Below are 22,484 nucleotides of genomic sequence, written 5' to 3'. Positions count from 1 at the left end.
GTGGAGGCTGCAATGAGCCCAGATTGTGCCACTGTACTCTGCCAGGGCGAGAGACCCTGTCTCAAAATAAACAAAAACATAAGTTGTTTTGTCACTGTTGAAGTCCCATCTGAAAATAATTAGTAGGATAACAAAATTTATTTAATACTGCACATTGGGGGGGTTATCTAAATTTTGCTCCAAGTCAGTTTATACTTGGTTTTATGTATTTACATACACAATGTTTTATTTATTTTTTTATTTTGAGACAGAGTTTCGCTCTTGTTGCCCAGGCTGGAGTGTAATGGTGTGGTCTCGGCCCACTGCAATCTCTGACACCTCCTGGGTTCAAGTGATTCTCCTGTTTCAGCCTCCTCAGTAGCTGGAATTACAGGTGCCTACCACCACACCTGGCTAATTTTGTATTTTTAGTCGAGATGGGGTTTTCATCATGTTGGCCAGGCTGGTCTATGGAACTCCTGACCTCAGGTAATTCACCCACCTCTGCCTTCCTAAGTGCTGGGATTACAGGTGTCAGCCGGCACATAACGTTTTTTAATGACTTTATGGTTATGCATTTTAGGATATATCTTTCTTTGCCCAAATATTTATTATTTATTATTATTATTTTTTGAGGCAGAGTTTCGCTCTCGTTGCCCAGGCTGGAGTGCAATGGCGTGATCTTGGCTCACTGAAACCTCCGCCTCCTGGGTTCAAGCAATTCTCCTGCCTCAGTCTCCTGAGTAGCTGGGATTATAGGCATGTGCTACCACGCCCAGCTAATTTTTGTATTTTTAGTAGAGACTAGGTTTCACCACGTTGGTCAGGATGGTCTTGAAGTCTTGACCTCATGACCCGACCGCCTTGGCCTTCCAAAGTGCTGAGATTACAGGTGTGAGCCACCGTGCCCGGCCTTATTTTTATTTTTTTTGAGATAGAATCTCGCTTTGTCACCCAGGCTGGAGTGCAGTGGCATAGTCTCAGCTCATTGCAAACTCTGCCTCCTGGGTTCAAACAGTTCTACCTCAGACTCCCCAGTAGCTGGAATTACAGGCCCATGCCACCATGCCTAGCTGCTTTTTGTACTTTTAGTAGAGATGGGGTTTCACCAAGTTGGCCAGGCTGGTCTCAAACTCCTGACCTCAGGTGATCTGCCCACCTCGGCCTCCTTAAAGTGGTGAGATTACAGGCGTGAGTTACCATGCCCAGCTTTTATTTTTATAATGTGTGCTACGTTTGGGGAGAATAGGAAACCAAGGAAAGTTATGATGAGGGTACATTAAATTAAAAAGAGAATCTTGGGAGGAGCCAAGAAGTATGAGAAAGAGTGAGTACAAAAGTTAGAGCATTAGGAGAGAGTGAAATTGGAGAAGCCCAGGAAATAAAGTGGTTCAAGAAGACAAAATGATAAATGGGAAAATGCTTTTTGGTAGTTGTAGATGACTAGAAAATTATTCCTCAATAAATAGGTCATATGCATTTTTGTCTATATCTTCTTAACTGTTAATTTCACAACTGAGTGATGAAGTGATGCAGGTAGCTCAATGGCTGACATATAGTAAACACTTAATGAGTATTATTTATCACTACTTCCACCTGTCATTGTTCACTTACTCCCTCAATATAGAAAACTGAGAGTTGTCCTTGAATTTTTCCTTCTTCTCAATCCCAATATCAAATCAATTACTGAGTCTCATTGACTATACTTCCTATATGTCTCAAAAATACATTTTCTTGTGTTTATTCCAACTGCCTCTGTCTTTGTTCACATGTGTAAGCCTTTCTGCATTACATTATTTTTCCCTTTGCCTGTAAGGTCCCTTTCACCTTGGCCTCAATACTTGGCTCAAGTAGCACTCCTTTGTAAATTTTACCTGAATGTCTCAGCCAGAATTAGGCATTTATTTCACAGTGCTCTTTTAGCAAGTAGTAGAGATTTCATTTGAGGCACTTAATTTGTAGTCATTTATTTGCATTCACGTCTTTTAATTTAAACATAGCCATTCAGGCATAGTGTTCTAAATATGTTTGTTTCCTACCTCCCATATTGATACATGGTAACATGATTGGTTTCCAGTTAACAATATGTTGATAAATTGAATAAGTGAAAATATTTACGTAAATAGTGTTTATATAACTAAAAATAGGTGTGTGATGAGTTTGGTGATTTCATTGAGGGTACACTTAGTCCATTGTCAGGGTGAATTGAAACTTTAAAACTTAATTTAAATAGGATACACTTGTGAGTGGTTCAAGTATTTTAGGGAGGACATATGTGGTAATGGTACAGAAATATATTTTGGAGGTACTTGTTCTTTTTACTTATTTTTAATTCTATTTTTGTTGGACTAGGGGAAGTACTCATTCTTACGAGTTTGCTTATTAGTCAATAAAGATGTAAGGAGTTGCCCAAAAAAGAGCCTCTCAAGGTTGTAATTAACTTCTGTAACAATTGCTTCTATTGAGGTGTGATGTCTCAGATTCATTTCCTATATTTCTTTTTTTTTTTTTTTTTTTTTGAGACGGAGTCTTGCTCTGTTGCCCAGGCTGGAGTACAGTGGCATGATCTTAGCTCACTGCAACCTCCACCTCCCGGGTTCAAGCAGTTCTCCAGCCTCAGCCTCCTGAGTAGCTGGGACTACAGGCGCATAATACCATGCCTGGCTAATTTTTTGTATTTTTTTAGTAGAGACGTGTTTTCACCGTGTTAGCCAGGATGGTCTTGATTTCGTGACGTCGTGATCTGCCTGCCTCGGCTTCCCAAAGTGCTGGCATTACAGGTGTGAGCCATTGCGCGTGGCCTATTTATAGGTTAAATTCAAAACTTTACCTCATGAATAATTTATTTTTATTTATTTTTATTTTTTTATTTTTATTTTTTGAGACGGAGTCTTGCTCTGTCACCCAGGCTGGGGTGCAGTGGCCGGATCTCAGCTCACTGCAAGCTCCGCCTCCCGGGTTTACGCCATTCTCCTGCCTCAGCCTCCTGAGTAGCTGGGACTACAGGCGCCCGCCACCTCGCCCGGCTAGTTGTTTGTATTTTTTAGTAGAGATGGGGTTTCACCATGTTAGCCAGGATGGTCTCGATCTCCTGACCTCGCGATCCACCTGTCTCGGCCTCCCAAAGTGCTGGGATTACAGGCTTGAGCCACCGCGCCCGGCCCATAATTTTTTTTTAAAGACCATTTTTTAGCTGGGCATGGTGGCTCAAGCTGGGATTACAAGCATGAGGCACCATGGGAGACTGAGGCAGGAGGATCTGTTGAGTCCAGGAGTTCGAGACCAGCCTGGGGAAACATGGGGAGACTGTCTCTACCAAAAAAAAAAAAAGTTATCCGGGCATGGTGGTGTATACTTGTAGTTCCAGCTATTTGGGAGGCTGAGGCAGGAGGTTCACTTGAGCCCAGAAGGTTGAGGCTGCAGTGAGCTGTGATCTAGCCATGGCACTGGACTTGGTGACAGAGTGAGACCTCGTTTCAAAAGAAAAAGACCCTCTTTCAGAGCAGTTTGTAGGTTAACAGCAAAATTCAGAGGAAGTTACACAGGATAATTTTTTTAAATGGTAAACTTCAATATTTAAAAATTGAGGCTCCAGGCACGGTGGCTCACACCTGTAATCCTGGCACTTTGGGAGGCCGAGGTGGGCGGATCACCTGAAGTTAGGAGGTCAAGACCAACCTGCCCAACATGGAGAAACCCCATCTCTACTAAAAATAACAAGATTAGCAGGGCATGGTGGCACGTGCTTGTAATTCCAGATATTCAGGAGGCTGAGGCAGGACAATTGCTTGAATCCGGGAGATGGAGGTGAGCCAAGACGGTGCCATTGCACTCCAGCCTGGGCAACAAGAGCGAAACTCCATCTCAAAAAAAAAAAAAAAAGGATTTGGTGTGTGTGTGAATTTCGTTAGCAGATACACTTCAGTACACTTGCTTAACAGTTTCAGAAATAAATGGTTAAGATTTCATAATCAGGCCAGGCTCTGTGGCTCATGCCTGTAATCCCGGCACTTTAAGAGACTGAGGCAGGTGGATCACTTGGGGTCAGGAGTTTGAGACCAGCCTGGCCAATGTGGTGAAACCTCATCTCTCATAAAATTACAAAAAGTAGCTGGATGTGGTAGCAGGCACCTGTAATCCCAGCTACTTGGGAGGGTGAGACAGGAGAATTGCTTGAGCCTGGGAGTTGGAGGTTGCAGTCAGTGGAGATCACACCCACTGCACTCCAGCCTGAGCAACAGAGCAAGACTCCATCCTAAAAAAAAAAAAAAAGGAATATCGAATATCATAGATACTACTTTCACTTAAGTGGACCTGTAGATAAATGAAAGTAACTTTTCTCTTTAATTTTGTGCTGCTGTTTTTTTCCCCCACCCCTTAGCACAGCAATGGTGAAATGTCTCCTAGGTCATTTAGGGCTGGACAACCAACTGTGACTTCTAGATATAATGAGCTATTACTAAGTTATTATTTTTACAGTTTAACAGATAGCATGATTAAGCAAAAGTTTATTGATAACTTGAATAAAAGGTTACTGCAGAAAGAACCAGTACTTATCTATATGCACTGTATAACTGCAAAGTAAAGATGGTAATTCCACAGGTGACCTAAACATAAGACTCCTTAAGGCTATCAGACTTCCTAAGGAAGTTCAGTTATAACTCATAGATTTCATCTGTACACAATTTCGAATGAAAAAAATCCTGTAATTTCTATTAAAACTTTTTTTGGGGGGGGGACCAGATCTCATTCTGTCAGGCAGGCTGGAGTGTGGTGGTACCATCATGGCTCACTGCCTACTTGACCTTCCAGGCTCAAGCGATACTCCTACCTCAGCATCCTGAGTAGTTGGGACTGTAGGCTCAAGCCATCTTGCCTGGCTAAGTTAAAAAAATTATGGTGTGTGTGGAGACTGGGCTTCACCATGTTGTCCAGGCTGATCTTGAACTTCTGGGCTCAAGCGATCCGCTGGCCTTGGCCTCCCAAAGTGCTAGGGTTTCAGGCATGAGCCAACCATTGTGCCTAGCCTAAATTTTTTTTTAAAGACAGAATTTCGTTCTGTTGCCCAGGCTGGAGTGCAGTGGCATGACCTCCACTCACTGTAACCCCTGCTTCCCAGGTTCAAGCGATTCTCCTATCTTAGCCTCCCAAGTAGCTGGGATTACAGGTGCCTGCTGCCACGCCCAGCTAATTTTTGTGTTTTTAGTAGAGATGGGGTTTCACCATGTTGGCCAGGCTGGACTCGAACTCCTGACTTCAAGTGATCTGCCTGCCTCGGCCTCCGTAAGTGCTGGGATTACAGGCGTGAACCACCGTGCCCAGCTTTAACTTAGTTTTTATATTTTCAAACTTGAGTGTATCATTCCAGATGTCACTTTTCAGTGCAAAGTGTATAGACCATTGTATAGAAGATTCACAAGTGAAAAGTCTTTTTTCAGTTTATAAAAATAATAACATGTTCATTATATCAGTCATAAAGAAGTTATAATAGTTCTTTAAATGCCTCATTCTTCCTCCGTGGCCCTTTGTTCCTGAGCTAATCATTGTTAATGGTTAGGAATGTGTCTTTTCTGTCTTTTTAAATATATGCACAATGCATATGAAGAATTATATGTACACACACATTGTTTTTATATATGTATACATATTTATTATTATTATTATTATTATTATTATTTTTTTTTTTGTAGAACTGATATGTTGCCCAGATTGGTCTCAAACTCTTGTCCTCAGGCAGTCCTCCTGCCATCCCCTTCCAAGGCCTCCTGGAATTACAGACATGAGCCACTGCACCCAGCCTGTTTTTTAACAGATAGATAGATGGATGGAGCATAATTATTTTAAAATAGCATCTGCCTATGTACTGCTTTGCCTTTTTCACTTAACACGTCTTGGGTATATTTCTGTGTTGGTATGTATTGGTCTAGCACACCTTTTATAAAGGCTACAGAGTGTCAGAGGATATTACTACTGCTTAGTATTTCACAAAGCTGAGTTTACTGCTTACTTAAAGTAAAGAGGGTATTGCTGATCAGTTGATCTCTTTTAGACGAGACTTATTTTACATGGGGTTTTTGAGAAGCCTGAAGTTCAAGGATTGGTGGATACGGGCATAATGGATTGGCATTCACTGTAGAAGCATGGTTGCTTGGGTGAGACAGTTATTGATATACTTGGTTTTCAGAAATGTGTTCATTGAAATGACTGTGTTCCCAATTGGCTAGCTTTCAGAAACAAGGGGCTATCAGTAGTGGGTATCACTGATAGGTTTACTTGCAAAAACGTGGTTACTGAGTGAAGCTGTTTAAGTGGATTTAAAATTGGTTATTGTGGTTCTATAGCTATAGAGCTGTCAGGTATTGATTAAGCAATTTAAAACTCATTCTGGTGGCTATTTATGTTACCATGGCTACAGAACAATCAGTCTTTTGCTATTAGTGTGGGAACTCCGTTTTATTCTTGCAGAGACTGAAGATTGTCTAGATCTTTACTACTGTTGTTGATTCGTATTGAAAATGAGGTTTAATATTTTTCTCCTTGAAAGTGAGGTGTGATTTTTAAATTCATGTGTCCACAAGCATCTTCATCCAAAGGGACAATCATTTTTCCCTACATTATTTGAATCCTTTCCATAGTTATTTGCAATTTTTAAAATTGTCTTCTGAATAAACATGTTCTAATCTGTATCATTGATCTACTTGTGTGTCATTTGATCATTTAATTGTTATAGCTTTATAGGATGCTTTTCCATCCACTGGGAAAAATTCCTTCCTATTGCTTTTTATCAGAAATGTTATTTTCATATATTTTTGCTTTCACATGAACTTTAATTATTAGAGACAAGATCTTGCTTTGTCAGCAAGGCTGAAGTGCAGTGGTGTGATCATAGCTCACTGTAATCTTGAATTCTGCTCAAGTGATCCTCCCACCTCAGCTTCCCAAGTAGCTCGGACTATAGATGGGTACCACCATGCCTAGCTAAATTTTTAAAAATGTTTTTGAAGAGGGTGTTATGTTGCCCAGGCTGGTCTTGAATTCCTAGGCTCAAGTGATCCTCCTGCCTTGGCCTCTCAAAGCGCTGGGATTACAGGTGTGAGCCACCACACCTGGTCTCACATGAACTTTTAAATCACCTTGCCATGTTCCATCTTCTTCACTTGGTTAATAGTTGCACCGATTGTATCATAATGGTGTGATTATGCTGGTTATGCAAAACACCCTAACACTTAAAAAAGTAATTATATATTAGTTTTTTGTTGTTGTTGTTGTTGTTGTTGTTTGTTTTTGAATCAGAGTCTCACTCTGTCACCCAGGCTGGAGTGCAGTGGCCCAATCTTACTGCAACCTCTGCCTCCTGGGTTCAAGCGATTCTTGTGCCTCAGCATACCAAGTATCTGGTATTACAGGCACGTTCCACCATGCCCGGCTAATTTTTGTATTTTTAGTAGAGACAGGGTTTCTCCATGTTGGCCAGGCTGTTCTTGAACTCCTCACCTCAGGTGGTCCATCCGCCTTGGCCTCCCAAAGTGTTGGGATTAAAGGCGTGAGCCACCTTGCCCGGCCTAGTCATGTTATTAAAAAGGTTTTTGTATCTTTGAAATTTTCCATTATACGAAAGCAGAAGTAGGGGTATGATAAACTATGTACCCATTACTCAGCTTCCATAAATAACTCATGGCAAATCTTGTTTTATCTTTATCCTACCTGCCCCCTCCTCCATTTTATTTTGTAATTAATTTCTACTTTCATTTGTGAAAATTTCATAATAGTTTTTTATTTGTTTGTTTGTTTGTTTTAAGATAGGGTCTCGATCTGTCTCCCAGGCTGGGGTGCAATATCAGGATCATAGCTCACTGCAGCCTGGAACTCCTGGGTTCAAGCAATCTTCCCACTTCAGCCTCCTGAGTAGCCAGGACTATAAACACACACCACCATGACTGGCTAATTTTAAAGAATTTTTTTTGTAGAGTTGAGGATCTCGCTATGTTGCTGAGGCTGGTCTTGAACTCCTGGGCTCAAGCTGATCCTCCCACCTCAGACTCCCAAAGTGCTGGGATTATAGGCATTAGCCATTGTACCCAGCCTCAAAATGTATTTTTAAAATATGTTTTATTTTGTTTTCCTTTTTTAATTTTAATTGGCCAGGCTGGTCTTGAACTCCTAACCTTGTGATCCACCTGCCTCGACCTCCCAAAGTGCTAGGATTACAGGCTTGAGCCACCGTGCCCGGCCAAGTTTTGTTTTACTTTTTTTTTTTTCTTTTTTTTTTTTTTTTGAGACAGTTTTGCTCTTGTTGCCCAGGCTGGAGTGCAATGGCACTGGCTCACCACAACCTCCACCTCCCAGGTTCAAGCGAATCTCCTGCCTCAGCCTCCCTAGTGCTGGGATTACAGGCATGTGCCACCACACCCGGCTAATTTTTTGTATTTCTAGTAGAGACAGGGTTTCTCCATGTTGGTCAGGCTGGTCTCAAACTCCCGACCTCAGGTGATCCGCCTGCCTTGGCCTCCCAAAGTGCTGGGATTACAGGCATAAGCCACCATGCCCGGCTGTTTTACTTTTTAAAAAACTTGAAATAGGCCGGGCACGGTGGCTCAAACCTGTAATCCCAGCACTTTGGGAGGCCGAGACGGGCGGATCACAAGGTCAGGAGATCCAAACCATCCTGGCTAACCCAGTGAAACCCCGTCTCTACTAAAAAATCCAAAAAACTAGCCGGGCGAGGTGACGGGTGCCTGTAGTCCCAGCTACTCGGGAGGCTGAGGCAGGAGAACAGCGTAAACCCGGGAGGCGGAGCTTGCAGTGAGCTGAGATCGGGCCACTGCACTCCAGCCTGGGCGACAGAGCGAGACTCCGTCTCAAAAAAAAAAAAAAAAACTTTAAATAAAAATTACTATAGCACCAACTAAATAACATATATTTTTGAGACCTAACTGTAATACTGTTATCACAACTAAAAAAGCTCATAATTCCTTGATATCCAGTCAATGTTTACATTTCCCTTGTTCTCATAAATTTAGTTTGTTCATATCATATCCTGAAATTACTAAGATATATAATGGGTAAGAGCAAATGTTCTAATATGTTGAACTTTATTTTCCCTTTTACTTCTTGTGGAAAATACTTTAATATTTAGTAATGCTCCTGAATACAATGAAAATGATTTAACCTTTGATTTGATGATTTAAGATTATCTTAGAGCCAGGCATGGTGCCACATCCCTGTAGTTCCAGCTACTCAGCAGGCTGAGATGGGAAACTCACTTGAGATCTTGAGTTTGGGCAACATAGTGAGACCCTGTCTCTAAAAGATAAAAAATAATTGTGTCTTGGGATCCATTTTTGAAGGTTCTCTTAAAATTTGTATATGATTCTCATGATAACTCCCTAGGGTCAGTGTTTTACGCCATTTTATATAAAAAGGAACTTGAAATCTAGAGATTTAAATGAGTTGACCTAAGGTCAGAGGCCTAGCAAAGACAATGCTTAGAATTGTGCCTGACAAATAAAAGATAGAAAAATGTAAATTAAATAGTCAAGAATCATGCCAGGGCTACAACATAGGGTTACTGATTCTAGTACCTTCCCTTCTTCTTTTAAAATCGTTATATTCTGTGAATATAACTGAGATGGTATGAGATCTCATATTCATATGTTTACAGCAAGTTATATCTTATTTATTTCATAAAATTTCAAAAAGGAAAAATTTCAGTGACAAGTTGGCTGACGTAGGAGTATTAATATGTATATGAGGTAATACATAGATAACTATAGGTCACCATATACATGTGAAATACTATGTTTAAATTGTTGTTAAGGGCTGCATGGTGGCTAACACCTGTAATCCCAGCACTTTGGGAGGCTGAGGCAGGTGGATCACCTGAGGTCAGGAGTTGGAGACCAGCCTGACCAACATGGTGAAACCCCATCTCTACTAAAAATACAAAAATCAGCCAGGTGTGGTGGCGTGCGTCTGTAGCTACTCGCGAGACTAAGACAGGAGAATTGCTTGAACCCAGGAGGCGGAGGTTGCAGTGAGCCGAGATTGCACCACTGCACTTCTGCCTGGGCGACAGAGCGAGACTCCGTCTCAAAAATAAATAAGTAAATAAATAAACAGTTAATAATGTTCTGAAAACTAAGTAAAATAATAGAGATAAAATTGTATAATCTCAGGGAAGCATTACAGCAGGATATTCCCCCTGAATATTAACTTCAGCTGAATAGTTGAGGATTGGAAACTCCACCGAAGGAGTTCTTAGTACAATTTAAATAGCCTTACTAGAAGCACACCACCCAATGTTACCTCTTCTAGTGGTAATGTAAGCATACTTTAGGCATGATGCTTTAAAAAAATCAATCATAAGGCCGGGCACAGTGGCTCACGCCTGTAATCCCAGCACTTTGAGAGGCCGAGGCCGGCGGATCATGGGGTCAGGAGATAGAGACCATCCTGGCTAACACAGTGAAACGCCGTCTCTACTAAATATACAAAAAATTAGCTGGGCGTGGTGGTGGGCGCCTGTAGTCCCAGCTACTCGGGAGACTGAGGCAGGAGAATGGCTTGAACCCGGGAGGCGGAGCTTGCAGTGAGCCAAGATTGTGCCACTGCACTCCAGCCTGGGTGACAGAGTAAGACTCCATCTCAAAAACAAATACAATACAATAAATAAAGAGTTCGAGACCAGCCTGACCAACATGGTGAAACCCCATCTGTACTAAAAATACAAAAATTAGCCAGGCGTGGTGGCGCCTGTAATCCAAGCTACTGCAGAGGCTGAGGCAAGAGAACAGCTTGAACTTGGGAGGTGGAGGTTGCAGTGAGGTGAGCAACAGAGCGAGACTCCGTCTCAAAAAAAAAAAACACAAACAAAAACTCAAACAAACTACCTCTAGAATAAAGTCAAAAGCGTCACATTAAAATTACTTATGATTTTTTGTTTGTTTGTTTTTTGAGACCGAGTCTCGCTCTGTTGCCCAGGCTGGAGTGCGATGGCATGATCACGGCTCACTGCAAGCTCCGCCTCCCGGGTTCACACTATTCTCCTGCCTTAGCCTCCCAAGTAGCTGGGACTACAGGCACCTGCCACCCACGCCCTGCTAATTTTTTGTGTTTTTAGTAAAGATGGGATTACACTGTGTTAGCCAGGATGGTCTCAATCTCCTGACCTCGTGAATCCGCCTGCCTCAGCCTCCCAAAGTGCTGGGATTACAAGCGTGATGGAGGTAGTATTTTTAAAAAATTGTATAGTAGATAATGGTCAAAAAGCTGAAAGTTCAAGAATAATTCAAAATATTAGACACTTAGAGGAAATACAGAAACCCCATTAATACTACTAACCAATATTTATTAAGATTTAAGTAGAATATAATTAGGTTTGGTAAGGCTCTAAGAAAACTTAATTCCATAATCATCAAAGTCTTAAGGTTGGTATTAATCTTTCCAGTTGTCTTATTTAAAGCTGGTAGTATTATAATCTATGGGCAGGTAGGTAAAAGAGATAAAACAGTGAAAATTAGCGATCTATAAAACAGCCTTCATGATTCTTGCCTCTCCCTCCCTCCCTCCCTCTCCCACATCCATCCGTCCGTCCGTCCATCTATATCTATCTATCTATCTATCTATCTATCTATCTATCTATCTATATTTTTATTTATTTATTTTTGGAGATGAAGTCTTGCTCTTTGCGCCCAGGCTGAAGTGCAGTGGCATGATCTCGGCTCACTGAAAACTCCACCTCCCGAGTTCAAGTGATTCTCCTTCCTCAGCCTCCTGAATAGCTGGGATTACAGGCGACTGCCATCACGTCCAGCTGATTTTTGTATTTTTTTTAGTAAGTGATGGGGTTTCACCGTGTTGGCCAGGCTGGTCTTGAACTCCTGACCTCAGGTTATCCACCCGCCTCAGCCTCCCAGAGTGGTGGGATTACAAGCGTGAGCTACCGTGCCTATCCACCTATTTATATTTTTATATCTTTTAATTTGTCAGGCACAGTTCTAAACATTGTTCAAGCGTTACCTCATTTAATCCTCATACAAACGCATTAAATAAGTACTGTTATCCCCTTTTTACTGGTGAGGAAACAGATATAAATTAAGTAATTGAGCAATACGCAGTGGCTCTCGTCTATAATCTGTCCAGGAGAATGATGGCTGTTTGGACCAGTGGCACAGTTCCAAACTTACTAAGTAATTTACTGAGGCAGTTGTAAGTAAAGGAAGGCAGGCCAGGTGCAGTGGCTCACGCCTGTAATCCCAGCATTTAGAGAGGCTGAGGCAGGAGGATCATTGAGCCCAGGAGTTCGAGACCAGTCTTGGCAACATGGCGAAACCCTGTCCCTACAAAAAATAATGAAAAATTAACCAGGCCACTATAGTGGTGTGCATCTGTAGTCCCAGTTAGTCTGGAGACTGATATGGGAGGATTGCTTGAATCTCGGAGATGGAGGTTGCCCTGAGGCAAGATTGCACCACTGAACTCCAGCCTTGTTGACAGAGTGAGACCCCGTCTCAAATTTCCAAAAAAAGGCAGGTTTATTAGAGAACGTAGGAAAATACATTGCGAGGGAGGCAACCAGCAGCCTGCCAGAGAGAAGCCAACTGCAGAGAAAGAAAGGCTTGCTAGAGATTTTATAGGATAGTGTTTATGCAGTATGCTGAAGAGGGCTTTGTGGAGTACTGAGAACACCAGGGTTGCAGTGAGCTAACTTGTGGGTGTGTGGTGATAGTTGGGCACAGGAAGATTGTGAGTTATTTGCACAGGAGGACTTACGTGTCCTGTATGATGAAGAAAGGCTGACTTATGGCTTATCGGCTTTCTTTTATTGCTTTCCCTCGGTCCCACTAGCCTGATTCCTTTTCCCTAATTAGAACTACACATAGTGCCAGCATTTTAGGAGGCCAAAGTGGGAGGATTGCTTGAGCCCAGAAGTTTAAATGGTGAAATCTTTATAAAAAATAAAAAATTTAGGCCGGGCGCGGTGGCTCAAGCCTGTAATCCCAGCACTTTGGGAGGCCGAGACGGGCGGATCACGAGGTCAGGAGATCGAGACCATCCTGGCTAACACGGTAAAACCCCGTCTCTATTAAGAAATACAAAAAAAAAACTAGCCGGGCGAGGTGGCGGGCGCCTGTAGTCCCAGCTACTCGGGAGGCTGAGGCCGGAGAATGGCGTGAACCCGGGAGGCAGAGCTTGCAGTGAGCTGAGATCCGGCCACTGCACTCCAGCCTGGGCGACAGAGCGAGACTCTGTCTCAAAAAAAATAAAAAAATAAAAATAAAAATAAAAAAAATAAAAAATAAAAAATTTAGCTGGGTATGGTGACATGGCCTGTGGTCTCAGCTGCTCAGGAGGCTGGGACAGGATCGCTTGAGCCTGGGAGGTCAAGGCTGGCAGTGATCCATATTTGTGCCACTGTACTTCAGCCTGGGTGACAGCATAACCCTGTCTTAATCAGTCAATTAGTTGATCAATATAAATTAAGTAAGAGTTGCTTAAGGTAACAGCTGAGTTGCAGAGTCAGGTTTCAAACCCAGATAGTCCTGGCTTCTTGAGTCAGCATTCTTTACTACTATCGTGTGCTACCTTTTATTACATAGGTGCATATCATCTATTCTACATAAATTTTCATGCATGTGTTCCTAGTTACACTGCAGAGATTTCTCTTAGTATGCTAAGTAATCTAACAAGACTTTTTTTTTTTGAGACAGGGTCTTGCTCTGTCACTCAGGCTGGAGTACAGTGGCGTGATCACAGCTTACTGCAGACTCAAGCTCCTGGGCTCAGGTGATTTTCCCACCTCAGCCTCCTGAGTAGCTGGGATTACAGGCTCATCCACCATGCCTGGCAAATTTTTGTATTTTTTTGTAGAGATGGGGTTTCACCATGGGGTTGCCCAGGCTAGTCTTGAACTCAAGCAGTCTGCCCACCTAGGTCTCCCCAAAGTGTTGGAATTACAGGCACAAACCATGGCACCTGGTCTCAAGACATTTTTTTTTCTTTTGAGACCGTGTTTTGCTCTTGTTGCCCAGGCTAGAGTGCAATGGCGCGATTTTGGCTCACTGCAGCCTCTGACTCCCAGGTTCAAGCGATTCTCCTGCCTCAGCCTCTCGAGTAGCTGGGATCACAGGCATGTGCCACCATGCCCGGCTAATTTTGTATTTTTAGTAGAGATGGGGTTTCTCCATGTTGGTCAGGCTAGTCTCGAACTTCCGACCTCAGGTGATCCGCACACCTCGACCACCCAAAGTGCTGGGATTACAGGCATGAGCCTCCACACCCAGCCAAGACATTTTTTAAGACCTAAAGATTTGACTACACAGACAACATTGTTTTGTTATTTGTTTCTCAAAAGGATAATCTCATTTGTCCATAGAAATGAGATATAAGAGGTTATAGTTCCAAGGACCAGATTCCTAACTTTAATGGAAGTTTTCATAATCCTCTTTTGTCTATATATATATATGTCTGTATAATAAAATGATTTGGGAAATATAGTCCCCCTTATTTTGTTTTCTAAAAAAAAATTTGTTTAGAGTTATTATTTCTTCCTTGGTAGAATTTGCTGTTGAAGTTACCTGGCTCAGGAGATTGCTTTGTCTGAAGGTTTTAGATACAAATTCAATTTCTTTAATATATGCCTATTCAGATTATGTATTTATTCTTAAGTAGCTTTGTATTTTTCAAGTAATTTGTCTGTTTAATATTATTTATTGAATTTATGAGCATAGAGTTATTTATAATATTCCCTTATTCTTTTAATACTAGTACGATCTGTAGTACTGTCTCCTATTTTATTCCTGGTATTGGTTGGTAATTTGTGTGTGCGTGGTGTTTTGTTTTGTTTTTTTCTTTCGGTTGATCAGTCTCGCTAGGGGCTTACTAGTTTTCTTGATGGTTTCAAAGAGAATCAGCTTCTGGTTTTATTGATCACCCCCACACACACCCTGCAGTTTTCCTATTTTTCAATTTAATTTCTGCTTTTATGTCAGTTTTCTTTCTTCTGCTTGCTTTTAGTTTAATTTCTTAGTCTCTCTTTCCCTTTCTTTCTCTTTCTTTCTTTCTCTCTCTCTCTGTCTCTCTCTCTCTTTCTTTCTTTCTTTCCTCTTTTGTTTTGTTTTGTTTTGTTTCATTTTGTTTTTTTGAGACAAGGTCTCACTCTGTCACCCACCCTGGAGTGCAGTGACAAGATTATGATTCACTGCAGCCTCAACCTCCCAAACGTAAGTGATCCTTCCACCTCAGCCTCCCAAGTAGCTGGGACCTCAGGGGTGCACCATCACGCCTGACAACTTTTTGTATTTTTCGTAAAAATGAGGTCTTACCATGTTGTTCAGGCTGTTCTCCAACTCCTGTGCTCAAGCAATCCACCCGCCTCGGCCTCTGTAAGTGTTGGAATTATAGGTGTGAGCCACTGCACCTGGCCTAATTTTGTATTTTTCTCATTTCTTTTTTTTTTTTTTTTTTTTGAGGCGGAGTCTCGCTCTGTTGCCCAGGCTGGAGTGCAGTGGCGCAATCTTGGCTCACTGCAAGCTCCGCCTCCCGGGTTCACGCCATTCTCCTGCCTCAGCCTCCCAAGTAGCTGGGATTACAGGCGTCTGCCACCATGCCCAGCTAATTTTTTGTATTTTTAGTAGAGATGGAATTTCACTGTGTTAGCCAGGATGGTCTTGATCTCCTGACCTTGTGATCCGCCCACCTTGGCCTCCCAAAGTGCTGGGATTACAAGCGTGAGCCACCGTGCCCGGCCATTTTTCTCATTTCTTAAGTAGAAGCTTATATTATTGAAATGAGACGTACATCTTTTCCAGTGCAAGCAATTCTAAAGATTTCCATTTGAGTATTGCTTTAGGTGTATGTTACAGATTTTCATTGTCATTTTTTTCATATTCAATTAAACAATTTTCTAAGTAACTTTATGGCTTCCTCTTCATACTGTGACATGTACAGTTACGTAATTTCCAAATATTTGGGGATTTAGTAAATATCTTTGAATTTAGAAAGTCAAAATTTCTGGCGCTATTCAGTGTGGTTAAAGAATATGCTATGTATTATGTCAGTTCTTTAAACTTTGTAGATAGATGTTGTACATTCCAGAATATGGTACGTCTTGGTGCGTGTTCTGTGTGTCCACAAAAATAATTTGTATGCTGCTGTTGTTCGGTGGCTTATTGTCTTCTGTATCCTTACTGAGTTTTTGTCTCCTTGTACTTTAGACCAGGGGTCCCTATCCGATACTGATCTGATACCACTCTGTGGCCTGTTAGGAAGCAGGCCACACAGCAGGAGGTGAGCTCTGCCTGTAGTCAGATCAACTCGGGCATTAGATTCTCAAGGAGTGCGAACCCTGTTGTGAATTGGGCGTGTGAGGGATCTAGGTTGAGTGTTCCTTGTGAGAATCTATCTAATGCCTGATGATTTGAGGTGGAACAGTTTCATCCTGAAATACCCACCTCACTACCCTTCCCACTCTTCCACCCTCTTGTCCGTGGAAAAATTGTCTTCAATGAAATCAGTACCTGCCAAAAGAGTTGGGGGCCGCTGCTTTAGACTGTTGAGAGAGAAGTGATAGTATCTTCAACTGTAATTGTGCATTTTTCTATTTTTCCATTAGGTGATAAAAGTTTTTAGTTACATAATTTTGTGTTCTAAAGCTCTGTTGTTACTAGGTGCACACACAGTTAATATTATGTCTTTTTTGTGAATTGATCCCCTTATGAAATTACCCTCTTTATCTGTGACAATGTTCTTTGTTCTAAAGTATATTTCTCTGTTATTCAGATAGCCACTCCAGCTTTATTAACTAATCTCCAGTTAGTTTAGATTTCACCAGTTTCTGCACTAATGTATTAAGGTATAATTCATATACCATAAAATTCACCCTTTTAAAGTATACGGTTCAGTAGTTTTTAGTATATTCAGACGGTTGTACAGCCATCACCACCATCTAATTACAGAACATTTCATCATCTCAAAAAGAATCCCCATACTCATTAGCACTCATTAGCACTGTATTCTTCTGTGCCTCCATATCATCTTCTTAATTCAGAGTCCAGTTCAGGATAGCACACTGTATTAAGTTGTCTCGTCTTTTTGGTTTCCTCCAGTCTTTGATGGTTTCTCCACCTTTCTTTATTTTTTGTGACCTTGACAATTTTTGAAGAGGGTGGGTTAGATTTGGCAGAACATTCCTGCATTTGGGTTATCTGATGTTTTTCTCCTGACTAGAATGGGGTTATAGATTTTGGGGGAAGAATACCACAAAGTTGAAGTGCCTTTCTTGCCACATCATATCAGGGAGGTCATGATACCAATATGATTTACCGCTAGTGATGTTAACCTTGATCACTTGGTTAACATGTCTGCCAGATTTCTCTACGGTAGAGCTACTATTTCTTTCCGTACTCTATTGTTAGAAAGTGAGTCATTAAATCCAGCCCACACTCTAGGGAAGGGGAATTCAACTTCACCACCTGAATGTGGATTATGATTATTTGTAGTACTACTGTAAGGAAGATTTGACCCTTCTCCACCAATATTTTTCCATTCAGTGGTACTTATCAGTATGTACTCATTTATATTTATTTCATATTTTGGGTAACAGTATTACATTGTGTATTTTATAGCTTAGATTGTCCTAGTTTTGGCCATTAGGAGCTCTTGCAGGTTGGCTCCTATGCTGTTTTGAAACACTCCAATTTGTTTTCTTTAGCACTTACTTTTTGGCATTATAAGATGCTCTAGGCTTGTCTTTTATTTTTCCTGCTGCAGATTTTAGAATCAGGTGTTTCACCAAAGGGCCCCAGTTCCTTTTATTGAATAATGATATTTTATATTATTATTTTTTGAGACGGAGTCTCACTGTGTCGCCCAGGCTGGAGTGCAGTGGCGCAGTCTCGGCTCACTGCATCCTCTGCTGCCCAGGTTCAAGAGTTCTCCTGCCTCCGCCTCCCAAGTAGCTGGGATTGCAGGCACCTGCCACTGTGCCTGGCTAATTTTTGGTTTTACTAGAGATGGGATTTCACCATCTTGGCCAGGCTGGTCTTGAACTCCTGACCTCGTGATCCACCCGCCTAGGGCTCCAAAAGTGCTGGGATTACAGGCATGAGCCACTGTGCCGGCCGAATAATGATATTTTAGAAACCAAGATCTCTGAGGGACCTGGGTTTTTGGCCTCCAGCCTTTTTTCCCCCTAGTCAGCTTTATTGTGATTTTAATGCATGTATCATACAATTCACCCATTTATTAAAGTATATAGTTTAGTGATTTCTAGCATATTCACAAAGTTGTGTAACCATCACCAAAATCAATTTTAGAATACATTTTGTCATCTGAAAAAGAAACCCTGGGCTGAGGATAGTGGCTGATACCTGTAATCCTAGCACTTTGGGAGTCTGAGGCGGGTGGGTCACCTGAGGTCAGGAGTTTGAGACCAGCCTGGCCAACATGTCGAAACCCTGTCTCTACTAAAAATACAAAAATTAGCCAGAAGTGGTGGCACATGCCTGTAATCCCAGCTGCTCGGGAGGCTGAGGCAGGAGAATTGCTTGAACCCAGGAGGTGGAAGTTACATTGAGCCGAGATCACGCCACTGCACTTCACCCTGGGCAACAGAGCAAGACTCTGTCTCAAAAAATAATAATAATAATTTTAATTGTGTCCCATTTCTTTTTACTTTTGTTCATTGTGTTTTTGGTGTCACATCTACAAAACTTAGTGAATGCAAGGTCATGAAGATTTACACCTATGTTTTCTTTTAAGAATTTTATAGTTTCTCTCTTAGTCCTCCAATTCAATTCATTGTTGACGCTATCTGGAGATAGCATCAGATTCTATACGTTAAGGACTCAGTCCCACAAGAAAGACTGCCTCCATTTTGGATGCCTATGGCAGACCGATACTCCTGATGAAGGGGATTTCCACTACTCCCCTTAAAAGAATAAGGTCAGTAAGGCCGGGTGTGGTGGCTCACGTCTGTAATCCCAGCACTTTGGGAGGCCGAGGCAGGCAGATCACAAGGTCAAGAGATCGACACCAGCCTGGCCAACATGATGAGACCCCGTCTCTACTAAAAACTACAAAAAATTAGCTGGGCATGGTGGCATGCCCCTGTAGTCCCAGCTACCCGGGAGGCTGAGGCAGGAGGATTGCTTGAACCTGGGAGGTGGAGGTTGCAGTGAGCCGAGATCGCGCCACTGCATTCCATCTTGGTGACAGAGCGAGACTCTGTCTCAAAAAATAAATAAATAAATAAATAAAAATAAGGTCAATACATTGACCTATCTTCAAATTCCCTATTTCTTCTACTTGCTCAAATCTGTTGCTCAGCACTTTTTTTTTTTTTTTTTTTTTTTAGTTTCAGTTTTTATACTTTTTAAATTTAGTCATGAAAAGGAATGAACAGGCCAGGTGTGATGGCTCACACCTGTAAATCCCAGCACTTTGGGAGGCTGAGGTGTGGGGATTGCTTGAGCTCAGGAGTTTAAGACCCAGCCTGGGCAACATGCTGAAACCTCCAGCCCCACAAAAAAATTAGCTGGGCATGGTGGTGCATGCTTGTAGTCCCATCTACTCAGGAGGCTGAGGTGGGTGAATCACTTGAGCCCAGAAAGTCAAGGTTGCAGTGAGCTGTAACCCAGTGCACTCTGTCTAACCTGGGTGGTAGAGCAAGACCCTGTCTCAAAGAATCAACAGTTTTTGTACTTAACAACTTAAGAATCTATCTCTCTCTCTCTTTTCCCCCTCCCACACCCATCCCCTTTCTTTTCTTTTCTTTTCTTTTTTTTTTTTTTTTTTTTTTTTGAGACAGGGTCTTCCTCCGTAGCCCAGCCCTGAGTGCAGTGGTATGATCATAGCCCACTGCAGCCCCAACCTCCTGGGCTCAAGTGATCCTCCCACCTCGGCCTCTTATGTAGCTGGGACCACAGATTCACCACTGTACCCGACTGATTTTTAAATTTTTTGTAGAGATAGGGTCTCACCACCTTGCCTAGGCTTGTCTGAAATTCTGGGCTCAAGGGATCCACCTGCCTCAGCCTTCCAAAGTGCTGGGATTACAGGCATGAGCCACCACTTTATGTGGATTTTAAAAAATAATTTATCTCATTATTGATATTCAGTATTTATGGGTGAGATACCATTCTCATGCTTTCCTTTAAGTTATTTAGCCATGATTTTCTTTAGTCCTTTGAAATGTTTAAAGGTTTAAAGATAAGCTTATTTAGTCTTTGCCTAGTAACTTTAATACTTAGGTTTCCAGTTTCTATTGATTCTTTTTTTTCTCCTGTTGTATGGACCATACTTTTGTTTTACTTCATACCTTGTAATATTTTACTGAAAACTAGAAATTTAAATAATATACAGTGACACCTGCAGAAATCCAGTTCTCCTCTTCCCCAGGGTTTTTGTTGTTACCATTGCTGCTGCTGTTGTAATTACTGTTGGCTTGCTTAGTGACTTATCTTACTTAATTATATAATGTCGATATTATTTGTTATGTGTGGCCAGTGAATTCTCCACTCAGCTTAGTGGTCAGGTAATGATTGAACAGAGATTTCCTTGATTTTCTAGAACCAGGTAGTCACTTGGAATTTGTGGAGAGGCTCTGCGCATGTGTCATTGCATGCCTTCAACTAAATTCAGACAGGCAGTTGCAAACTCTTTACTTTCTGGTTGCATACATTCTCAAGCCAGAGGTATAAAGTTAGGGCCTTCTTAGGGCTTTCCTGAGCATGCACATAGCACTGGGCATGTGCATAGCCCTAAACATTGTCGTGGTCTTATAGACTCACAATAATTTGTCAGAGCTTTTCAGAACCATAATGGACAACTCTTAGCCCAGCCCAGCTTTTCCTTTAAGTTTTTTGGGTAGTCTGTTTTGTATTTTCCACTGCCTTAGGTACCTTTAAGGTTAAATAGTTGCCTGCCATTGTTTTCAACAAAGCTGCCAGGGAAAACATTTTCACATTGGCCAAGCTCCAAATCCGATCACATGTAGACAGCCTTGCAAGTGGAGTTTTCTAGGGAACCACTAGAAAGGTCAGCTAATGACAGTTCTCTGGGAGTAAGGCTTTGGCGAAATGCCAGGCCATTGTATCCTCTCCAGGGCCTGTCAGCTTCCTTGGTTTTAACTTTGAATGTGTTTTAAGGTTGCTGCACAGCTAGAGTATAGGAGATTGGATTAGGGTAAGTTAAAACCACATAGCTTGATGTTCTTACTGAATGTCAGCCATTTTCTTTAAATATCTACTCCTTGAATTGTTGCAAGCCTCTGGTTATTTTCTGGAATTCTGAAAATGTTGATGCTTACAATTTTTGGCAATTTGCCCATTGCTTTTATGGAAGAGAGAACTTGTCAGGTTTTCTGGATTTCTTCATACTTAAAATATGGGGATACTGCAAAGGACATTCACTGCAGCAGGATTTATAACAGCAAAGGTGTGAGAAACAACCCAAATGCCCAAAATAAGGAAATAGTTTTATAAAATGGTTCATCTAGGTATACATTTGATGGAGTATAATGCAGATACTATCAGTCACCCATGTAGAGAGAATATTTCATGATGTAAAAAAAATGTTTATAATGTGATATAGATGAAAAAAGCAAAATACAAAATACAGTATGTTGAAGTTTTTAAAAATAAGTTTTGTAAGGGAAATCAGCAGTGTGAGCATTTATTATTTCTGGGTGATAGAATGACAGTTAAATTATGTGAGTAAAAAGAAAAATACGGTTGTTCCATATTGTGTACCCTAAAATGAGATTATTTTGTTATAAAAATAAAATGTATTTGTAGAGTATTGTTTTTCACTCGTGAGCTAAGTTAAAATTGTATTTATGTATGTGTATGTGAGTGAGTGTGTGAGTTTTGGTGACTTAAAATAGCCTTTTATAGGGGCCAGGCACGGTGGCTCACGCCTGTAATCCAGGCACTTTGGGAGGCTGAGGCAGGTAGATCACGAGGTCAAGAGATTGAGACCATCTTGGCCAACATGGTGAAACCCGTCTCTACTAAAAATGCAAAAAATAGCTGGGCGTGGTGGCGTACGCCTGTAGTCCCAGCTACTCAGGAGGCTGAGGCAGGAGAATCGCTTGAACTTGGGAGGCAGAGGTTGCAGTGAGCTGAGGTCACGTCACTGCACTCCAGCCTGGCGACAGAGTGAGACTCTGTCTGGGGGAAAAAAAAAAAGATAACCTTTTATAAATGTTTGAAGGGGTGCTGTAAGAACATACTAATGACCCTGGCGCTGGGGATAACAAAGTATGTCTGAGCTACTTTAATCTCAAGAGTTTACTCTGTGAAAGGAGCTTTGTTTCTGTGGGTGTAGTAGGGTGAATTATTAGGCAGATGAATAAGTTATAGTCTCATTTATCAGCATTTCATTTTTTTTCTTTTCAGGCGCATATTAAATTTCCTATTGACTACCCCTATTCACCACCTACCTTCAGATTCTTGACCAAAATGTGGCACCCCAACATTTATGAGGTAAGAGACATCCATCATAAA

At 41.6% G+C, this 22,484-nt stretch overlaps 1 protein-coding gene across 2 annotated transcripts in view; it reads left to right on the top strand.

Annotated features, from left to right (window-relative positions):
* Positions 1–22,484, top strand: part of UBE2R2 (ubiquitin conjugating enzyme E2 R2) — a 114,750-nt gene that overhangs the window by 61,397 nt on the left and 30,869 nt on the right. For both annotated transcript variants that reach the window (XM_015117548.3, XM_015117546.3), the window contains exon 2: positions 22,377–22,463. In XM_015117548.3, the coding sequence (XP_014973034.1) occupies positions 22,377–22,463 (87 nt within the window). The remainder of the gene's footprint in view (positions 1–22,376; positions 22,464–22,484) is intronic.

This window comes from Macaca mulatta, chromosome 15 (genome assembly GCF_049350105.2).
Source record: "Macaca mulatta isolate MMU2019108-1 chromosome 15, T2T-MMU8v2.0, whole genome shotgun sequence".
NCBI classification, from domain to species: Eukaryota; Metazoa; Chordata; class Mammalia; order Primates; family Cercopithecidae; genus Macaca; species Macaca mulatta.
The sequence above is the reverse complement of the archived record's forward strand: the minus strand, read 5'-3'. Positions and strand labels throughout refer to the sequence as shown.